This window comes from Centroberyx gerrardi, chromosome 4 (genome assembly GCF_048128805.1).
Source record: "Centroberyx gerrardi isolate f3 chromosome 4, fCenGer3.hap1.cur.20231027, whole genome shotgun sequence".
In the NCBI taxonomy this organism is placed as follows: domain Eukaryota; kingdom Metazoa; phylum Chordata; class Actinopteri; order Beryciformes; family Berycidae; genus Centroberyx; species Centroberyx gerrardi.
In genome coordinates, this window is record NC_136000.1 from 12,601,292 (window position 1) to 12,623,981 (window position 22,690).

The window sequence follows — 22,690 nt, forward strand, 5'->3', positions numbered from 1 at the left end:
CATTTCAAAATAGCTTCTAACAGGCACTAAGGTAAATTGTTACCTGAATCTACATTTAATTAATTTGGAAGCCTTTAAGGTCAAATATATCAATGTCCTCCTGTTAAGATTCTCATTTAAAGCATATTATGTTGTCAAAATAACGGAAAAACAACACTACAAAGAGTTCTAATTGCTTTGTGAGTTAGCTGATTTCCCCAAATGACTGCATTGCTTAAGTGTACAAATGGGAAGCCAAATGTGTACAACTAGATATTAATACAGTTACAGTCAATATAGTTCTTGTCTGACAAGAGAGGTATGTATATCACTCAATTATTTCACCAAGGACAGATTTAAACACCAGGAGTGAGCCTTAATTTGGTCCCTTTGAGGAAGAGGAAGAGGAAGAGGAGGGACTGTGTGAGGAGAGGGCGCTGAAACCGCTTGTTCCTGCAGGAGTTATGATGTGCGACGCCACAGCAGCTGCAGGTGACTTCTGGGCAAACAGCGTTCCTGCAGTGGAGAGTTGGGGGATAAGATTATAATGAAAAGCAGAGGCAAACTAGCCGTTACTATGCATGCACTATATGACTAGCTTGTCACTTTTGCAGAATTTGCACAATTTCTTGCTCGTTTCATTTCTCCCTTTGGAATTTTGAAGAAATTGTATCGTCTATTTTTGTCCTGTCTACTGCCATAGATGCTCATGCACTGGTTTCTGCCAACAGGCCCAAAAGACACTTGCTTAGTACCACCTGCCAAGCCAAACACAGACAGGCCATGTTTGCTTTAACAATTTAATGACTCACCTGAGTAAAGGGTGCCGTTGACTTCCACAGATACGCTGATACTGGCAGCTCCGTTAGTGGAGATGCTCAGAGACAAGTCCTGTTTGCTTTCTGTGGCTGAAAGAGAAAACACTCCATGTCATGGACTTTCCCAACATCATGGCCAGTAATGATGAGGAACAGCATACTGTCTGTGTAGTGAATGCAACTCACCATGGCCGTTGTTCAGTTTGAGGTTCATAGGGTTGAAGTGAGAGGCCATGGCCAGGAGGTTCTGCTGGAAGGCCTGCTGCATAAGACGCTGCTGCTCCTCTGCGAGCCTCGCCATCTTCCTCTCTGGACCGTCGGCTGCAATCCCCCCGGCGCTCCTCTCCAGCTTCTCTCGGAGATGCTCCAGGGTGGCAGCTTGTGCCAGCTGCTGCTGCTGGCCCAGTGCCAACGCCATGGGCAGCCGGCTGGGTAATATGGGCGTGGAAATGTCATCTGATGGAGCAAATCAAAGAGACAAGAACTGTTACAAACAGTCATTAAAAAAAACAGGGTGGAGATCAGGAAAGGAACAGGGAAAAAAGCCTAGAGGAAAACAGCAATCTCCTTTTAGAAATAAAGGGTAATTGTTTCCAATAAACCTGAAATCCTGAAAAAAAAATCTGTCTCAATTTACATTTTACGTTTGTACCATTTCAACTATCCCACGCCCGCTTGGTTCATCACAAGGTCACACTGAACAGAGGCAAGGTAGAAGCTCATTCATGGCTCAACAATATGAGCAAAAGTTGAAAAGTGCTTTAAGAATCCGATAAGAGCGCTCTAATGGACTGGTTTGATGTACAACGCTGGATCAAACATATTTTGAAACTCATAGGTTCCTATTAGGCATAAAGATTTTTAAGATTGTGATCAGAGTGCCACCAAGTTTTATTTGAGATCTGACAGAAAATATGACAGATTTCAGATCTGTTCCACTAAGTTTTGAAACCGAATTAGATCCCCCCCCCCCACCCAAAGAAAGGCTTTTTGGCTAGGGAGACTTTTCAATGCAAATCTCAACATGGATGCGCACACTTACACATACCTGCATTTCTCTTGAAAGATGGGCTGAGGGATGAATTGAGGCCGTTGTGTCCGGTGGGGGGGGTTTGCATCTTGGGGGAAGAGAGCAGGGAGTGGGGAGTGGAGCTGGGGGAGGGGGAGTAGCGGTACAGGCTGCTGCTGTAGCTCGGGCGCCGGCCCTCTCTACGGTTACTGTCGATGGCCGCCTGTAGCTCACCTGGAGAACTCAGTCCTTTCTTCTCACACTCAAAGCCGTACAGGTACTTCATATACCTACATGGAACAGTTTCATAATATTCTTAATAATAATAATCATCTTTACTTGTATAGCACTTCAAAACAGTTACAAAACGCTTTACAAAGGATTACAAAAAAAGAAAAAACAGCAGCAGAATCAATAAAACAAGAAATATAGAAACAAGGCAGGGTCATAAAAAGGGTGGGCAAAACAAATAAAATGTCGTTACATAATAGCAAGTCTATTAAAAATGTGTTTTAAGAAGAGATTTAAAAGATGATGCTTTGGAAACCACTTGAATACTGCTGAGGGGTTTTAGGGGTTTTAACAGTTATCAAAATGTTATCCTCTCTATCTCATGTAGACTTGCACCCACACAGCATGAAAACAATTCCAAACTAATCTCAGCAAGCGAGAAAATCTGGTGGGTTTAATATATTTATCTATACTATCAAATTACTTTTCAACATTATTGTAAAGGTGCAAAGGTTTTGTCTCAGTAAGCAATGAGGAAAGGTCTAGAAAAAATGTAAGATTTCAGCTCATGCATTTACTGCCTGCCATGCTGCTATGAGTGCATAATCAATGCCAACATTATTAAAAAAAAAAAAAAGTCACTGAAGTTGTGAAAGCAAACATTACCAGAGAAGCTTCTGCACTTCTATAAGTGTGTGCAAGGTGTTTGTTCTAGCTGTGGGAGAGTTGTTCATATTCATAAATATTGACCCAGCTGTTCAAGATAATAGCCAAAGCTGAATTCTGTTTGAAGGTGGATTTTCCCTCCAAGTCAAAGTCAACACTGAGATTAATGTGAAATAAAATGGATTAATGAAGAATCATTGAGCTAGAAACTCTTAAAGCCTTTCATTAGATATTCTAAGACCAGATTCAGATTCTGGCTCTAAAACAAACACAACATACAGGTGTCCTCAGATATATTCAAACTTAAAATTGTTTAACATTTTATCACTTAAAACATTACTGTCAACATATCTGTCTTCAAAATGTGTAAATAACTCAAATGTTTCCTTGTAGCAACTGATAATGCAATAACTGTCAGATAATGTAATAACTTGTCAAAATGTAATAAAATGTCTCTCAATGGGTTGAAAACCTAGTAAAACCTATTAGTGTAATAAATAATAATGTAATAACATCATCGCATTTTTACATCAAACTGGTATTTATTAATTGGTGTAACATATTTTTAACTGATGATGTAATAATAATAATAATAATAATAATAATAATAATGATATTGACTAAAAATGATTATTATTACATCATCAGTTAAAAATGTTACACCCCCTTTGAAGTAATAATTGTGGGTTAATGTGATACAATTTATTACAATAATAGGATATATTACATTTTCACCCATTCAGAAAGACATTTTTATTACAACTTGACAAGTTATTGCATTATCCAACAGTTCCTACATTATCATTTGCTACACTCCAATAAAGAGAACGTCTGTGAACACCGCAACCTTTTCTAAAAAAAAAGTGCAGAGAGACACCTACTGGGTGCGCAGGGTGAAGGCTGCACTGGTGATGGAGGTGGGGAGGTTGAGACCCTTGGTGATCTCCCTCCAGATCTTCTTGTTGATGACCTCCACCAGGCCTCCCTTCTCCGTCACAAGCTTGTAGAGCCTGTACAGGTCCAGCACCTGTTTGGCCATGATGGGGATGCGGTTCACAGGAGTTCCTGAATGAATGCAATGAAATATATTAATTCATTTTGCCTTTTTAGAGCTGACAGTCCAACTTCATCTTATCATCTTCACTTCAGACATAAAGCAGAGTGGACTGCAGGAAAAAAAGGGAGGCCAGTAAAGATCCATGCCCCAGAAGCCATGTTTACCTAAATCTTAGACTTTCAAACTATCTGGTCTACTATATGGGCATAAGGGGGATAATAAGATATTGGCTGTATGCAAATGTAAATTGAGTGTACAGAGCATTGAATAATGTGCACCCGTTTTCACATTTTACATAATCTTAACACAAATCAGTGTTCTTAACACAGAAGTTAAGAAAAACAAGGTTCCCCTGCGACAATATCATGGACAGGAACCTGGACAAGAAGGAAGCGGAGGATGTAGCCATACATATGCGATTCTGACCTGTCCACCTCGGGGTCAGAGGTTAAGATTAGGTAAAGTGGGACAGCATGTAATCTGTGCGGATAGACCGGTCTAATGAAGCTTATTTCAAATGGATGGGGGTGGGGATAAATCCACACAACTGCTCTGTTATTGCTTTGCTTTGAGAAGTGGGGGAGGGGTGATTTTAGGGCCAGCAGTGCCTGCCAATCTAAGGATTGACAGCTAACCCTTCCAATCCTGCTTTGGAATAAAGCCAATTAATGAAGGGGGCTCAAAAGCAGTTGCAGAAATAAGATTACTTCTTACTTTAGATGAACACATGGCGCACACACACATGCTTAAACCAGCCATGACCTCTTTTTCCCAAATTAGTAAATATTGCTGATAGGGTGGTGACTGACTGACTGCATCTACTTTTGACACATTGGGATTTGTGTTAATCTAAGAACAGTTAGATCAGTCTGGTTAAGAATTTAACATGCCTAATGCAGGACACTGCTAGACAACATGACTACTAGACTATTATATCTGAATTAAATAAAAACAATTGCGCAGAAAGATTACATTTTGTTTTTACCTATATTACATACTAGACAGTTAAATGAAGGTCTTAGCAGTAGCCTTGTTTACTTGTTATGCTAGTAGACCTTTCAGGGTTGTGCATTTGTGGACCAAAAAATACTTTTTTTACTTTGTGTTAATTTGTCAATATCAGCCTCTGTGTGGATTTATCAAGAAAATATGAGTTTATGATTGAATGACACAGTGGATGTCAAATTTCTGTACAGAAATTTTGTGATTTTTATAGTGTGCTATACATTGTCTGAGAAAAGGTATGATTAATAAATACGGCAATCAGTTTGGTCTGTGTATTTAAAAGCCTGCCTCAGGAATAATTAGGTTGATAATACAATGAAGATCTCTTGCCCTAAACTAACATCAAGTACAAAAGTAGCCTACTTTGTCAAGACCAGTTTTATTATTTTATGCTGATTGATATTTTACTATCTCACAGACTATTTCTAGCTATTGATTGTATTCACTCACTTGACTTTTTACACATTTTGTTGTATTTCTTTGCTGCGGTTTAACTAAGCTCTAGCAATTTATGATAAATATAAAGATCTGAATACATTTCCAAACTAGATTTTATGTGTTACTTGAATTTTAGACTAAAATTATTTATTATTATTTTACTAAATTTAGCATAAAATTATTTTTTTTCTGAACAGAATAAATTGCTCAGTTCTAAGACAGAAAAACCGTGCTTATAAAGTGCTTATAAACAAGATTATAAACAAACCTTTAAACTTGTTTTGTTAGAGCAGCAGAAGAGCAAGAATTAGTGGGTGCAAAAAATACTTAGAGATATAAGCTGCCATGCTGCCTTTTCAAATCACCATTTACCATGGTGGCATGCAAAGGGAAGAGTTTACACACATTCTCAGGTTGGATGACTAGTTGGAGAGTAGTGTTTATGGGCTGTATGTAATTGGCAGTGTGCTCTTATTGTTAGTGTGCTCCACATGGCACCATAACCACTTATTACTGTGACTGGAGCAAGCTGCCAACAGAAGGGAAAAGGGGCTGTGATGCAAGATAAAAAAAATCTGTGTCCAGTAGAAAATTATCGATAATGCAACAAACCTCACGTATGTAGCGAACCCTCAAACTCACACCTGTCAACTGTCAATATTTGCCACCAATTAACTGTAAATGACTGTAAAACCAGTGAATGTGAATCAATCGAGAAAATACAGAATATATTTTCCAATGACTTCTCACAAAAACAGGGGCTTATCCAAGCTTCGTCACAAAGTAATTATATACATGGCACTAGAAAATTGTGCTTGTCAAAATGGACAAGCACAAGCATAATATAAGCATTAGCCAATTATCCCTAATGGCAACCGCTTTTCATCTCATTCAAGATCTACTGAGTCAGCCCTCCACTCTGACCCACCTTTTATGATTGAGGGTTTGGTACTACTGCATCGCCTTTTGCTCTCAGCACTCAATATGAATTAAGGTCTGCACAGTGGGGAGCGAGATGAGGGTGGAGGTGTCGGGTCGACTGTCGACTAAGTTTACTTACAGTTGCTCTTGAATAGAAGTTGCAACAGCAAGCATTCAAACCAATTCCTGCTGCTAAAATTGGTTTTCATTCAGTATCGAATAAGCATCTTGAAAAACAGAATGGGGTCCAGCAAGAGCAAGTGTTGTGGCAGCTGTGCCTTAGGAACACTAGTTATTTTATTTGATGTTCAATAGAATACAGAAAGACTTATAAATGTAAGAGAGGAACAATTAATTAATATGATAAGAGCTCCCTTGGCCATTCATACAAAAACAAAACAAGGTCGTGCAAAACCATCAAGCCTCCGAAAATGAGTCTTTACCTCGTTTCTGCATGAAGATGAACAGCTCGTCCAGAAACTCCTTCCGGTTTGGGTCACTGTCCAGTTCATAAAGCTGCAAGTTGAAAATCAGCATCAGCGACAAGTTAATCAAGTTGCACTCATCATTTCAGGCATTTTCTTGTTTACATATATATCCGCTAAATCTACTGACCTTGGCAAAGTCTCTGGATGGTTCTCCTTTTGCTTTCCCTCCATCGTTCTCCTCAACCCAGCTGGAACTTCCCCTCTGAAAACACACCAGCAGAGAGAAATGGTCAGTAAGCAAGTTCTCCAGATTCTCCCATAGCCCCTGGTCTATTTTCTATGGTCCAGTATAGCTCAATGGGGAGAGCATGGCACTAATACAGCCAGGTTTAGGGGTTTAACTCCAACTGATCAACCCAAACTATGTACTTATGGCACTGTAAGGCACTTTGGATAAAAATAAATCCACCACATGGCATGTTCTGTTGCTTTCTACACTGACTACCAGCTATGGGGAAAGTTCAATATTAAACCTCAGGCAATGGACAGATATTAAAATGAAACCAACACTTGAATATTATGCCCTCCATATGATACCGTTCCTATTTAAAGCTTCACATTATTTGTCATGTTCTGCTCAAGGTCTCTGGACTTTGTGCTTCCCACCTACGGTGTCTAAACCTGTTCTCTTCCCAGCACTGAAGCCACTATCAGACCGTCCTGCTGCAGAGTTGAACAGCTGGGCAAAGGGAGCATCTGGCTGCTTGTATCGCCTCGGTGTGTATACAGTAGTTTAATCTATTTTGAGGGAGCGTCTGTTTAAAACCAGGAACAGTACAGTAAAAGGGAGATTAATGATAGGCACCGTGCTCATTAATGTTCACCCCCCTCCCAATTACATGCTATTTGACAGTTTAAGGTTAAAAGAATGTGAGTTGAGAGCAGGAGACTAGTGTGTGCAACAGTGTGGAAAAGCCTGCTGAGAGGTATTGTCCCCCTAACGCACACACAGAGCCCCGTGATGCAAGTATGAAAATCAAAGATGACTGGTAGAAAATAGTACGCATCTTAAGAATAGTTTGCCTTTACATTTCAATTTATATGATGGATTTTATATGTTTACAGTCTCTTCCATTTTTGTCCCAAACTGACATTATGATTTTGTCTCGGATTATAGTTGATCTAGTCGGAGTTTGTCAAACACTGGTTTTCTGTTTCATATTTATTATTAGTTTGCTTGCTGAAAGCTTCTCTTACATTATTGAAAAGGTCATTGCTCACATGCAAATCAGTCAGTTTTCATGCCAGGCCTGTTCCATATCAAAACATACATCATGTATGTTTTAGACATAAACATGGTGTGTTATTGTATTTGACAGAAACAAATGTTTTTCCCAGTTGCTTCAATTATCATGCTTGTAGTTCTACAAAATAACTACTATAACTTCCCACATGTTTTTAGATTATTTAATCCATATTTGCATTTGTATTTATACTCTAGAGACATTACTCCATCCACCAAATGGTTGGTATGGTAACCTGATCAGATCCACTGGGGCTCATAATGATACCATTTCAGTCCTTGAGCTATAAAATACACTGTAACCAATAACAGTTGGCTTTCATTCAATGCATGACTCGCTTCATGTTTACACTAAAAACACCATTCAAACTGCAAACGCTTACATACATTCAACCTCCCCATGACATTGTAATGGCTGCCAGTAAAAACAAGGATTTTTTTTTCTTTGTTTGTAGCTGTGCTGGCTGTATAATTCTACACATCCATGTTGGAGTTTTACACACAAAACATCCCCCCCAAGAAGTCACCCTGGTGGCAGAGTTGTTGACACATCTAATGGCTTCAGCTTGGCCTTTCTAATAAAAGGACTTCTACTCCCCCAGCAGCAAGCCTATTGATGGGAAGGTAGATAAACATCCCAGTCTTTTGGCCATCAAGTGAAAATAAATCCCTTCCCCCCTTATTGATGAGCAAGTGAGACCTACTGTGGATCTATTAACAAAGACCTTTCAGTTAATTGCTCACAGAGCTTTCACACATGTAGCCCTGGGAATCCAGATAGTATTCAGTATGTAGGTCAGAAAGTGTTTTCTGTTGTTTAGATTTGAAAACTGGTTCATATCTTTTATTTTATATATTTTAAATACACCGTACCAGAGTATTATGAATCATATTACTATAATTCAACATAGTATTGAATTATAAACTTTAGTTTCACTTAATTCTGCAGGTTTATGTTTGTTCAACCAATCCAAATAAAAATACATTTGAGACATTAATTTGAAATGGCTTAACAATGTACACAACTGTCAGTGCAATGCAATGAATCCCTACTAAATTTAATACACTCAGTAAAATACTATTTGCTATAATGCTTTCCATTTGCTGCAAATGCAAACTACCTCTTATAATGAGCTTCATTACAATCGTACAGCGGTTCCAGCAGAGCTGCAGTGAAAACTTATCCCCGATCGCATTTCAATGTAACCGCAGGGGGGGACCAAATTTTTAATCCAAATTAAATTATTGGGCCTTCAGTCTGCTGTCCAAGTCAAAATAATTTATCTGGCCCCTCGCTGTGCTGTGGGCTGGACTGAGAGCAGATAGGGGCTCTTTATCCCGCCCATGCTACACATTTAAGGGTTTGCAGGCAGACCGCACACAAGGCTTTAACAATGATTGTCCAGCGTGGCGAGGCTTGTACAGCATGTTAAACTCCTCAAAGATGCTTATTTATCCAATTAAGTGAAGGAAAAAGTAAATTATAAAGAAAACAAGAGTAAAAGACAAACATCCCAAATAACTACAAGCTAGATGAACATGACAAACATGTGCAAAGGTTGAGACGCAAGGACAGAGGTGCTTTTACATTTTAGGCAAAGTGGCAAACAAATTTAATGTCCTGCCTGGCTATAGGCTGCACACCATTTCAGTAAAGTCTGCTAAACTCCATAGTATTCCTACAGTAACACCTCTAACGATGCTAAAAACAAACCTATTGCAGCTTTTCACCCTAACTTTGATTAAAGGTAAAAAAAGGAAGAAATCAATTACTACAAACAATCATGAATGGTAATGTACAGATCCACATAATACAATCCAGCTCCTACAAGCCTCCTTTCTAGATAATGAAAACACATCCAAAGTTGACTACATGAAGCAAATTAGGGTCAGAAATAATGACACATCCACAGCAAATGCATTACTCTGTTGTCTCCTCCAAGGCCACATTAGAGGGTCTCTTTAGATGATAAATGAGGGTTCATATTCCATCCCAGACATTTCTGGTGGTTAGGGCAAAGGAAATGGCACAATCCAAACCATTTCTGACCCCTGGTAAGATGTTTTAAAAATAGTCTCTACTGAGGTTTTTTAATCAAAACAGGAGAAACATGTTTAATGTGCCACAGGTTGAGTGTGCTGGCCTGAGAAGACGAAAACTAGCACTCCCACCACTCCAGTAGCAGCACAATATATTGATTACTTGCAGCTGAATCAAGCTGCCATTAAGTGTTGCCAAGCGACAGCTAAATTATGCAAAGTTATCCACTGTGCTACAGCTACGTCAGCAGTGAATTGTTCTGGGCTTGGCAAGGTTTAAAAAGAAGCTAATAAACACCAAACTTTAAGTGAGAATGGAGATGAAGCTTAAATTCATCAAGAGAGCCAGCAATTTGATAGGGACAATATCAAAAAGTAGGCAATAATGGAGAAAAGAAACAAGGGAATAGGAAATATCTATTCGACTAGAATGAGCAGTGTGTAAAACTCCGGATAACACATACTTGTAAATCCCATTTTGCTCCAGAAAACACTGAAACTTCTGTAACTAAACTTTATGGCTACTTGTTGGTATGCCATGACGCACCAACCCTGCTGTCCCTCCGTCCACAAGCCTCATTAATCATCATGTATTGAAGTGGGGCCAGTGCAGGGGAGACGCACACAGAAGAACCAATCACATCAGCCTTCATAAGGAAGGAGAAAAAAAACACATCCACGAGGGAACAGGCGGACGAGAGCTTCTGTTACTAGTAAGTGTAGTAGAATGTGTCCAGTGGAAGGCATGCTCATAAATACTCGCTCTGGACCTCAGTAGTTAATGCCACTATTTTTACATATAGGCCTATATAGAAGACCTGGCTGATGCAATGCGACTGAAAAAGCCTCCACTCTACCTGGCAACCCTTTACAATAGTTAACCCTTTAAGCCAGTGCCTTGGCCATAAATATGCGTGTAAGGCCATTCCATTAATCCTCTGTTCCCATTCTGACTCGTCTATGTTAGGCCTCAAACAGTTAGGGTTGGACCACAGCCAAGACCAATTAGTTTGGCCAGCAGCGAGAGCACATTTAAAAAAAACCAAATGTGGGACATGAGGTGAAGCCCAGCTGAAGGAGAGATCCCTGGCCTGGCTAGTTAAATAAACACCATCAATTTTGGGCTCCTTGCCAAAGGGACACGCTCCTTCCTCCTCATGTGAGAATGCATGTGGCAGACCAGGCAGCGGTGTGCCAAACTCTCAGCAGGGACAAGCCAACAATGAAAGAGAGACGGGACACACGCAAGCAAAATGAAAAAGGGAGAGAACTACAGATGTTCCTTTTCTTTCTGTAAGATGAAGGGATGCAGTGGCTCAATTCAGTCTGGAGTCATAATTACCATCAAATATCCAAAAGTGGCCAGGGATATTACAAACAGATGTGACATACCTATAACTGGCCAAAAATATATTGTAGAAATCATTCTAAAAGACATAAAATATACATTAAAGAAACAAAATTTCCACAATGAAATCAAAACCAACTTACTTGTTTAAATGGCTCGTCATAGCCCCAATCTGCAAATCCACTGGGTGATGTGAAGGAGTGTTGGCCCACAGGAGACAGCAGGTCCTTCTCATCAGGCTCCTGTTTCACAGCCGGAGGAGAGGCAGTCAGCTGCTTGACAGCAGGTGGGTGGGATGTGGAGTAAGGAGCGAAGGAGAAGGCCGGATCCTGCTGGAGTCGAGGCTTCTTCACCTGGTGCTGCGGCCCGTTCTCCTCCTCTTCATCCTCCACCTCATCATTCTCTTCAGGCTCCACTATGTCCCGCTCCTCATCATCATCATCCATATCTGAGTCTTCATCTCTCTCCTCCTTTACAAGCTCTGGGTCTATTTTGCTGTTCATAGTTTGTTGCGCTGTGTGATAAGGCTCCCCATCTCTCCCGTTGCCAAATAATGCTGAGTCTAGTCTGGAACCAGAAGCCCTTGCTGCAGCGGCGTGCTTGGCAAACAGGAGCTGGGCTTGACGGAGGTGTTTCTCTTGCCGGCTGAGCTCCAGCTTGGCCTCCTGTTGCCTCTGCAGCTGCTCCATCACGGCCTCCAGCTTCACCCCGACTGGACTGGCCTGGTGGCAGCCTGCTCCTCCTGAGCCGCCCTCCTCAGATAAACTTGACTATGGGCAAAAAATAGAATTAATTGTAGAGGAAACAACTACTTTGAGAATATCCCATGTCTTTCATCACTGTGCATCTAGCCATGGACAGATGGAAGTGATCTTTTCTTCTTTTTTTTAAAAAGTCCTGCAGCGATTCCTCCTCAGTTGTAATTATTGCCAGCTAAATTTAAGAAGACTACATATAGACCAATTTGACTTTTACCAAATTGCAGTTTTCATGCCCGGCATCTTCTCTGTAATTCAAAGTTACACAAATTTGCTTTTGGCTCCAAACAAATTCGTATTCAAATTCAAGTGGAAATTGTTCAAAGAGAGGCCGGGTGGGCCGAAATGCAGATACAATGTGGATCAAAGTGGGGCCGATTGGTGGCTTCAAATACATGTTGAACATACATGAAATATTCATTAATTTACGTGAGAATAAATTTATAAAAGGATACAAACATCTCTCATGAAAATTTGTTGTGGGCCTTTTTGATGGAATCTACTTAAAATATCGACGAATAAAATTACAATTATTTTGCAAAACTCAGTCAATTAGCATACTTTTCGCTACGCTGAGAAATGTAAACATGACGCGTACATTGGTATTTACGTAAAACCTCAGCTATTCCAAAACTTTAACGCAAATTATTCTGAACACTTCGTCGTTTAAGTGCAAATATCACTGATAACTTCTACATTAATCGTTCCTTGCTTTGTTACTGTAACAAACACGAGTGAACGCGTTGCCAAACAGTCGGTCGACACTCACCATTTGCGCCTTGGAGTAATCCATCATCACCTACAGGTCCTATCTAGTTTTTCCGTCTTTCTTCCAGCAAAACAAAGTCACATTACATGACCCCTTCTTTTAATTGAAAAGATTCCTCCAATCAAATGTGATTTAAAACCCCAGTAGTGTGGAGGTAAGCGTGATCGGAGCTGGAGGAGGGGAAATAATGTCTGCGCTTTACCTCCCTGGTCACTGCGCATGGAAACTCAAACATCTTTGATTGTCTTTGGCTGAGTGGCCTACACCCCCAACTTGGATGAATGAAAGGCCCGCCCCATGCGTAAGCTCGTAAAGTGGGCTTTCTTATGTAGCATTGCCTTCACCTCTCGGGATCCACCCACCCACTTCACAATATGTGGGACTTAAAGGGGAAAACCCTCCCTAAAACTCAAACCAGGTTATGTTATTCCCTTATGCACTTCTAAGGTTATTCCTATAGGCTATTTAACGATTCAGTCAGTATTAGTTAACATAAAATGCTCTCTGCCAAAAATATAGCAAAGAGAACCAAGATTTTAGAGTTCAGGACTCACAGGATAGTATCTTCTTTATTTCACAGCAGAATGTACCTATAGGCTATATGCAGGGAAATTCATTCTGGCTGCTGTCATGGCACATTAGTCACTCTCCTATACTTTTATTTTCTTAAGAGCAGGACTAAAACTTCATAGCATCACAGATTTAAGTCTTGGTTTTCTGTACCCAGACAAAATGTGTTAGTGGCAAATGGTCAGAGGTTTGGAGGTAATCTGTTTTAGGTTGTCTGCGTTATCATCTGATCTAATAATTGGAGTGAATTTCCCAAATGGTCCATCATTTATTCCTACAGCCAAGGGGCACCGAATCAGCGTGTGTGGTAGTCTGTCTCACTCCTAAATTGGTCTCCCTTGATAGAAATAACCAAGTTCCCAACAGCCAATTCAATACAGGCATGCCATTTATGAGTGGAAAGGGAGGAAGCTTTCAGGGGGGCAAACAGTAGAAATAGACCTATCCTGATTAGTTTCTGACTACTAAACCAACTTTAACTGCAATTCTGGCCCCTCTGTGAACCCATGTATGTTGAACAGCCTTGTTTGTGACAATGCTACTGTTTTCTTGAGAATGGGTAACTACAGCACTCCCACCCCTCTATAAAAAGACCAGGACAGATGCTGTTGTCTTTAGCAGACTAATTACAGGGAAGCAGCAAAATTCACTTGACAAGAAAGTGAGGAAACATGAGGCCTTGAAGCCAGAGTAAGCCTCACTTTACTTAAGCATTTTTTTCATTCATCCTTTATTTAATCAGGTAGTCACATTGAGATCAAGATCTCTTTTTCAAGAGACCTGGGGACAAAAACATTCATAAAAATGACAAAAGAAATTACACAATGCAGTCACACTCCAGCAGTCAAACAGTAGCAACATATGGGACGTAAAGCAGTTCCAGACATGGTAGAAAATGTGACATATTGCTTTAAAATCAGTGAGGACAAGAAACTGTAGCTTCAAGTGCTTTGCAGTCTGGCAAATAGCAAATAATGGACTTCATAGTAAGCTATGCTGTTTACGGCAAATCAATTTATGGCCAGTTTAACTCGATTAATTTGGTTTTGGTCAACATTTCAACAAAGTAGTTTGAATACTAGGTCACAATCATAAAGAGCAAAACCCCTTTTCTCTTAGAATGTTATGTAGGCCTTTGGGGTCCCAAGGCCACAATTTTAAAGGGACCACTGTGGTACTAAATCATTCACATTATTCCCTTTTCATGTTTTTCCTCCAATGAAAACTAGTTAAGTAGAAGTATGGCAAAGTGCCTCCTCCAGTGACCTGATCATCCCACTCAAATTTATAACTTCTCTAAAATCAGTTTTTCGCATACAGATCAAGACTATTTCTACCAGTCATAACCCCAAACAAAAAGACTTTCTGAATCAGGTGTGCTGCAGGGGAAGCAAGGCGGGGACGCACAGCTGTACCTTTCTCAACTGGCAGGAATCAGCTGTCACTCCTATTTTGCCTTGTAAACCAGTGATTTGCGTGCAAGGCTTGTTTGAAAATTTTCAGATTGTGAAATCTCTGGAGGCGTGCTTTAAGAAACCTAGAACATTCCAGAGACCTCCTTAGGCAAAGCTGCATCAGTCTGAAAGGTTTTTATCAAGTCTTCAACAAAATTTAGGTCTGAATCCTTCTTCCTCACATTCCATTAAAATGCAGCTTTGCACGTCATGTCATGTTGTAAGCATGTCAAAAGAAGATACTATACCTACTAATCTCATAACAGTTTTTCAGTCTTGATAAATATGTCTTCTGAAATATGATGAGCCTAAGCTTTGGTGAAACCATTGTGTGCAACTCCAAATCATTACACAATTTTTAAATAATTGAAAATAATGGCAAATGCTGAGGTGGAAAGAGCATTGAAATAATTAACTCAATTAGGATTACTTCAACAAATTTCGCAAGTCAGAATAGCTTACTATAAAGTCCATTATTTGCTTTTTTACGAATTTTTTTTTAACATTTTGTCCATATTCCAAAATTGTCCAGGCAATTATTCGATTTACACTGTACACTTACAGGCCTAACCCTCTAATAGTTTGACAGATAAGCCTGGGGAGCATTTTCTGCTCATAACAATAAAGCTAATATTAATGTTAGAATGTGAAGGCCAGAATACGTATTACAGTATTTCTGTAAATGGCATATCATTCTCTCAAAATACTGAAGCTCCTACTGAAAGCACTCAAGTTACCATGGACCATGAGAATTGTTCCACATTCACAAAATATGACTGTCCTAGGCCATGAAAATAAATGAGTAGTAGTCACCTTTAATATCCTTCCTGGCAATATTCCAGTTCTCTTATGTTAACAAACATATAACCCATGTGCCGTTTCAACAAGTTTATTTTACCATCATGTAACTTTTCCCTGAAATGAAAACAGATGTAAGAGATTTAACCAGAATGAAATACAGTAAGATGATTTTTACATTCATGACAAATGCTGCTCCCTGGTGGCAAAACATGACTCACACAAGAATACCCAGACACACTCGGTGACTGGGACAACATGCACCTTCATGTGACCTACTGTACTCCATCAAAGCAACGTGCAAGTTGCTTTAATAGAGTACTCAAACTATTTAAAACACCCCCAAATACTTGTGCGACACTCAATAAAGATACATTTTTCCTTTATTAGGTTCATCAATATTTTACAAGCAAAAGAACTTAATAAAGGCCCAATTAAATATCACACATATTATATGAGGCAAAGATTGAAGTACAAGGTTTCTGTGTCCCGGGGATCCACCGTTGTTAAGAGATCTGGAAGAAACATACAACAGAATTTCTGTTAGAATGACATCTTGTGACAGATCTGAAAATAATATATTGCTGATTAGACAATTTCAACACCTACTCTTCTATAATTTGTCAATGCCGAGCTCTTCAGGTGTGGAGATTCCCAGCTCATCTAGCGTTGGCCGCAGCTCTTGAATCAGGTATGGGTAGATCTCTTTGTGGGGGCCGGCTTTGTCCTGAGGAAACGGCAAATAGTAATACACCAATCATCATTGATTGATGAGTAACAACTACAAAGATGTTGGGTCGCAATTTGTAAATCATGAACGAAATCATTTCTGAAGCGTCGTTACGTGATCTTTTCTCTCACCTTGACAGCTTCCAAAATTCGGATGGCACTAGCCAAGTCATCTAACCTCCGACAGGCTCTCAGAGCTGCCGCAAGAATCTTTGGTTCAGGTACCAGATCATAGCCGATCAATGTGTTCATCCCTGAAAGATGGAATTACATTCATCAACTGAAGGGCAGACACAAAGCAACATTTTCATTATCAGCCTTATTTCCATCATTCCACATCTGCCTCGTGTTATCTCAAAGCTTAGGTCTTCTAGAAGTCTTCTGATGGACATCTGATGGATAATCTTTGTATACCAAACTTGTATATTTCAAACATTTATTGTGTAGTTAAAATTACTTGATGGAACAAATCTTGATCTACACTCAGATGCTGTTTTGCAAACCAACCTGATTTGAAACACTACTTGAAGAATTGTAGAAATATGTTACAATGCAGGGTTAAACAACAAGGAGTACATGATGAGATCCTCTTGGGCCAGTCGATTGGTGGCCCTACTGTGCCGGTTACGGAAAAGTTTCTGGTCTTACCATTTCTCACGCGGTAATAAGCCTGTTATCTTTGTCTCTCTCACTGTTTTGCTTTTTCTGACCCATCAGATTGCATGCCAGACTAAGAAAGGGATCCAGCAGCTGAGAGGGTTGTGTGGAGTGGACATGGTGGCAGCTACTTCAAATTATACAGAGCAAAAAGTAAAAGGCTGTTTCTTTCGATGTGAACGCAACATCTTCCTTGAGTTGAAAATGAATCAATTCCGCACTGATAATATGATAATAACGGCAAACACACACTCTATGCCCATGACAAGAGCCGGCAGCAACTAGCATGTATGTTGGAAAAGCAGCTAGCTAAAAAAAACCTTATTAGGTCCAATTAATGTAATGTCAAGATGGAAGATGAACCAGCCTGACAAGTTTCTACTCTGGTTTTTGTTTGTTCACGTTTTGGTGATCACATTTACAGAAAAGTTTCTATCAGTTATGTGGCTCATCCATGAGTAAGTACTTTGGAATTTTACAAATTTGTTAAATCATACCTTTCAATTCAAATTATACTCAATAATTTACTTTTGTTTATTTTCCAGTCATCTCACTGGTGCATATTGTGAACATTTTTCAGTAAATTAAATTTATGAAAGTAGTTATGTTCACTTTGGGCTGCTAGACAGTATTGAAAATATACTAGGGACAAGCACAACTTTGACCTACTAGCCCAACCAGGCAAGTGGAAAAAAATCTTTATGTTGAACCCTACATTAACGTAAACGCTTGTTTAAAATGATGGATTGGGGGTTCAACTTGACATGTCTGTCACTAGAACTTCATTTCTGTAATGTTTTTTTTTTTGTCATTTATTGCACTTACCTTTTCTCAGTTCCCATGCATCAATGTCTTGCTTGTTGAAATAAGTGATCCAACGGGCATCAAACTCCTCATCTGTCTCCTGCTTCCCATGTGAGTAACACCTCGAGACCAAAGGAGCTACACAATGAAAACAAAAACAAAATTGTCAGGTGGGAAACTTGTCATCAAAGTACCTACAGTGGCATCTAGTGTCGACTAATGCAGAAGTGTAAATAGCACACACTCAAGGGTATCTACGCTACACTCTCACTAAAAGGTTGCTTGCCGTCAAGAAATGTATTCCAGCTGGAGCCTTGCCAATTTGCCCTGACATGACCTGGCTACCAACCAGGCTCGATATACACTGACAGCCCAGCAGAAACATAATTAAAGAAATACCTTTGAAATGAGTTAGATGATATAATGTCTATTTAATTAGCTAGCCAGCTTAAATCTAACGTTGTCCCATTTAGCTTAGTGACACACACAACTAGCGTTAAAGCAAATCTAGCATCACGCTAGCGAGCAAAGTTTTGGCCAAACCATTATGACAACGTAAGAGTAACGTGAGATTTCTGAGTGTTACTTATTCAGTGATACAGTGTAGTTATTTGCTGTACCCAACTATGCTTTAATGTGTCAAGAATATATAGCAAAGAGTGGCTAACTGCTAGTAGCCAAGCTAGCAAGTTAGCTAATTGTATAAACAGCACAGCCACAGGCCCGACTCTGAGCCTTCCAACTGGGTCATGGCAAGGACACAGACAACATTCAACTGAATACTGGAGGAACAGCACACACTCATGTTAAATGTGTAATGGATAGATGGCTGTATTGAACGAAATTCTATCAGTTAACTCCAACAGTGAGATGTTTAACTGTAAGCAGTAACGTTAAGCATTTACACTACATTAACTGAGCTAACGTTAGCTAGCTAGCGCATAAGCCAGGCAGGGCGCCGCAATGTGCCGACAGCGACGCTGATTTCCGCTCCAGCTTCACCCTGACCGTGTGTCAGACAAGAAACCATAGTAAGAAATCTAAGCAAAATGGTCAAATACCTTGACACCCTGGTCGCGCATGGGTTAAACTCCGGACACCGGAGACAGAGAGTCGGACGGCAGCTCTGAACATGATGCGGGAAAACCAGCTGCTACTAGCTTGGGGGACACGAACTGAACGGATGGGATTTTGCTCCTCACGTAGGCGGTCTCCGCACTGCGCATGTGCAAACTAAAGTCCGCTCGTTGATGTTGACCTGTACTAGGATGTCTGTTCTGACATTGACCTAGAAATGAAAAGTACATAGATAGTCTATACCAGCGCCATACACCTGTCTGATAAGGCTGTCTTTATCTTAAGATGAGTTGGCCCTATTGGAAAATGGACCAAATAAAACATGTCCATGCATACATTATTACCCTTACAGTACAGGCTACAACAATTCTATAATACATTTTAGAAGGATACCATACAAATACTCAGCAAAACGTTAAAAAAACATGCAGCTGCTATAGGTCAACAAGTAGGCTATACCACAGAAAGTCCTACTGCAATACCATAGGAGATGAAAAATGCCATAAAATATAGCCTAGTCGATATAAGTCACTACTGAGTCACATACACACACACACACACACACACACACACACACACTCTATAAGTCCCTGTAGGAATATTATCTGTTTTTGTTAGGGTATATTCTGTCAGCATGAAAATAAGAATGAAATATTCCTAATATTTGGGGTGGGGAAAAGGCTCACTACTGTACATTTCTCATGAAATGCACTCCAACATTTTTGAGGTATGCTGCTTGCTTTACTTGAATAGGTCTTTCTCAGGGAACTTTATACTTTTATCCCACAAAACACACACAACAACTTCTATTTTGTCCCAGTGTAATTGATTCTTCAATAGAAATTTGTGCTCAGTCTTTATTTCATTAGATGTTTGGTTGCAACGTTCTGTTATTTTTAGTTTCTACATAGCCCTATTTATTCTGCCAAAACAGCTTACCTACTTGAAAACTAGTTTTGTTACAATATCCATTTGTGAAGCTTTAGGCCATGTTATTTATTTATTTCATTTTCATAATTTCACTGAACTGTATTTAACCACAACACAGAATCACAGAATAAATGTCTGCCAGATGACGTCACTTGGAGCAAACTCTCATTAACACTGCAGCAAAATGAATTTATGCAAGACTGCTGACAGTTTTGGGACACGTGTGAGGTTATGTGCATAACAAAACAGGCTTGTTTTTACGTGAAATGGCCCGTTTAGAGGTTAAAGTTGCAGTGAAATACTCCTAAACACTAAAATAAGAGAACTCCATGTAAAATGTATGCATTTACTTGATACTTGAGCTTAATTCGATATTATTACTTGATTGAATATCGATAGATAATTTTTACTTTAACCACCATACTATTCTAAAGGGGTAAGGGTCTAATTTTACTTCTGTCATAGTCTAAAACAGCAGAGTCGAGATGCATTTCAGAGCAAGTTTATTTATTTCAGCATTAGGTACATGGATGAAAAGGAACAGCATCAATGTCAAAATCCACCATTGGACAAAACTTTCTGATTTCATGATCCTGGTTCAATCAGGCATCAATACTTCTGTTCCAAAGTTAGAAACCAGAGAAACCAGTCTGGAACAAACCTGATCCACTGACCAGATTGACCAAATTGGAGACCAGAGAATTTATGAATATGAAGTCTCTCCCAACGTAGAAAACAGAATAAAGATTCTGTGATGTAAATTTGAGTCGCGCAATTGACTGTGCAACAAACTTTGTGTACTTAATGCTTTACTGACCTTTGCATCAACATGAGCCTCATATAATAGTCATACTTCTACTACTAGCCTACTGCTAATAATAATAATAATAATAATAATAATAATGATAATAACAAAAAACAACAATGACAACAACAACAATAATAAAATGTATTGTACTTTTCTTGGCAAATTTACTAAGTATTGCAAAATTAAAAGGACGAAACAACCACATTAGAAACCCTCTGTATAAGAAAGGGAAGCCTTGCACAGCCGGCTCCATTAAGACGTAGAATCTGAATTCAAACATGTACATTTATTGTCACAAAATCATCCTGGGTAGCATCACCTTTTCCAGTTCAGTCTCTGTGGAGCTGTACATTGCTGCAACGTCACACATTATAAGTTGGGGCAACCTCTTTCGTTTTGGCCATTCGAGACAGAAGCAAAATGTCCCAGGACATATTAATAATTCACAGATGAAATTCAGCTGTGCTCTCCTCTGTAGGTTTATTAAACCTTGATACTGCAAAAACATTTTGTTAAAATATCACTCTGACCAAGCCAAATACATATTGTCAATTTTCTGATATTTCACAGTGTTGAGTCAGATTTTGGAAGTTGAGGGTGAACTTATCCTCCAGTCATCAGGACAGGCTCTCTTGGCATTGCCCGGCAGGTGGTGTGAGGTGGGGCTGCAGGCCGGCCGGAGCAGAGATCTGCGTCTCTCCTTATCCTCTGCGGGAACACTGAGGGTTTGAGGGGGCTGGTACCCGGGCTCCTGGGGGTCCAGTGGGTCTTTGGAGAGCAGGATACTGATAGCAGGGACTGTCCTGTGCATGGTTATACCTGGTACTCCATGTTGTGGACTCTCCCAAACCTCATTCACTGTCTTGTAGTACAGCTTGGACACCTGGTGCAGCCCTCCCACTTTACGTTTCAGAATCTCCACACAGGTGATGGTCTTGGTGACTCCTCTGCCCGATCCTGTGAACACGACCTGTCTCTGTGCCACCCCATCGCTGCCCTTTCCCTCCCCCTGCATGCGAGCTGTTGCAAACCGCAGTAGGTTTCGGATCTTGCTTCCTTCTTTCACCCGCATGTGCAGGATGTCCGCTGCTAGTCCGGGGATGGGACAGGGGCTGGTGTCCTCTGTGCGGCTGACTCTCCTGAAGTTGCCCCGGCCCAGTTTTGGAGGCGAAGATGAAGATGGGACAGTAGGGCTGAAGGAAGTAGATTGTGGTTCCATTGCAATGCTGCTTGCAGCATTTGAACTCTTCATCTGACCTCTGGGTTCAGTAATAGCTCAAGAAGCAATGAAAACAGTGCAGGATCCTTGAGATATGATGAAGTTTTCTTGTAGATTTAGTTTAAGGAACTAAAAGTTGATCACCTTTGTATTCCAAACTTATGTTGATCTTTTTTCAGTCTTCTGTCCATATTGCAATTCCATTTTGTCCTCTGAGCACTGTGATGATAGTTAGCAGAATGAAGAGGGCATTTCTTCCTCTAATCCCAGAGATGTGAAGGAAAAAGGTGTCCTTGCTCTATTCAGCACTAAGGACAGCTGATGCCAGCAAACACATATGAGGCTCAGACAGAGACATGAAGAGCGGGACATAGTGCTCTTAAAGGCACACGCAACATTTTGCTTCATTCAATCACGTCTGTTGCATTCCAGTTTGCTGGTTTTGGAGAAAGGCTTTTGTTGAACCTTTAAGGGCTTAGAGAATGTATTTCTCTATGTGGATGCTTGAATTATATGGCTGATTAAACATGAGTTAATGAGATTTAACGAGGCATGGAGTTGAAACAATTCTTTGCGCTAATTTAATTTGGTTTTGATTTTTTTTTTAAACATTTTGTTGGCATTTTTATTGTGTCTTTTTGCAGATTTAACAGCAAAATACAATCTCACGGAGGTAAAGATGTAAAGAAATTTTTAGAACAGTCATGGCAACATAGATTATGGTTTTCAAGACAACTTTGCTTCTGCACTATCATCAGAGAGCCATATGGTCCTTGAGAAATGTCTGCCTTTGGGCTATTACACCAACTTCACAGTTCTCCTCCTTTTAGCCCATAGCCTGCTGGGTTGACCCAGAAAATGCTTGCTACAAAAT

The 22,690-nt window shown here is 39.9% G+C and overlaps 3 protein-coding genes across 3 annotated transcripts; all 3 read right to left on the reverse strand.

The window, feature by feature from the left end:
• Positions 1-355: 355 nt before the first annotated feature.
• On the reverse strand, positions 356-12,901 carry LOC139909553 (AT-rich interactive domain-containing protein 3B-like). Its single transcript, XM_071896697.2, has 9 exons — positions 12,771-12,901; positions 11,387-12,013; positions 6,740-6,814; positions 6,568-6,640; positions 3,585-3,768; positions 1,846-2,096; positions 984-1,253; positions 792-887; positions 356-495 (listed from the first exon to the last, which is right to left on the reverse strand). The coding sequence occupies exons 1-9, from the start codon at positions 12,795-12,797 to the stop codon at positions 356-358; spliced, it is 1,743 nt and encodes a 580-aa protein (XP_071752798.2). The 5' UTR covers positions 12,798-12,901.
• Positions 12,902-15,957: 3,056 nt separating this feature from the next.
• LOC139909532 (cytochrome c oxidase subunit 5A, mitochondrial-like) lies at positions 15,958-18,990 on the reverse strand. Its single transcript, XM_071896675.1, has 5 exons — positions 18,844-18,990; positions 17,804-17,920; positions 16,454-16,575; positions 16,202-16,319; positions 15,958-16,107 (listed from the first exon to the last, which is right to left on the reverse strand). Exons 1-4 carry the CDS (start codon positions 18,914-18,916, stop codon positions 16,206-16,208), a joined length of 426 nt encoding a protein of 141 aa, XP_071752776.1. The 5' UTR covers positions 18,917-18,990; the 3' UTR covers positions 15,958-16,107; positions 16,202-16,205.
• A 2,184-nt stretch (positions 18,991-21,174) lies between these two features.
• On the reverse strand, positions 21,175-21,816 carry rpp25a (ribonuclease P/MRP subunit p25, a). The gene has a single exon (XM_071896608.1). It carries the CDS (start codon positions 21,814-21,816, stop codon positions 21,175-21,177), a length of 642 nt encoding a protein of 213 aa, XP_071752709.1.
• Positions 21,817-22,690: the final 874 nt, after the last annotated feature.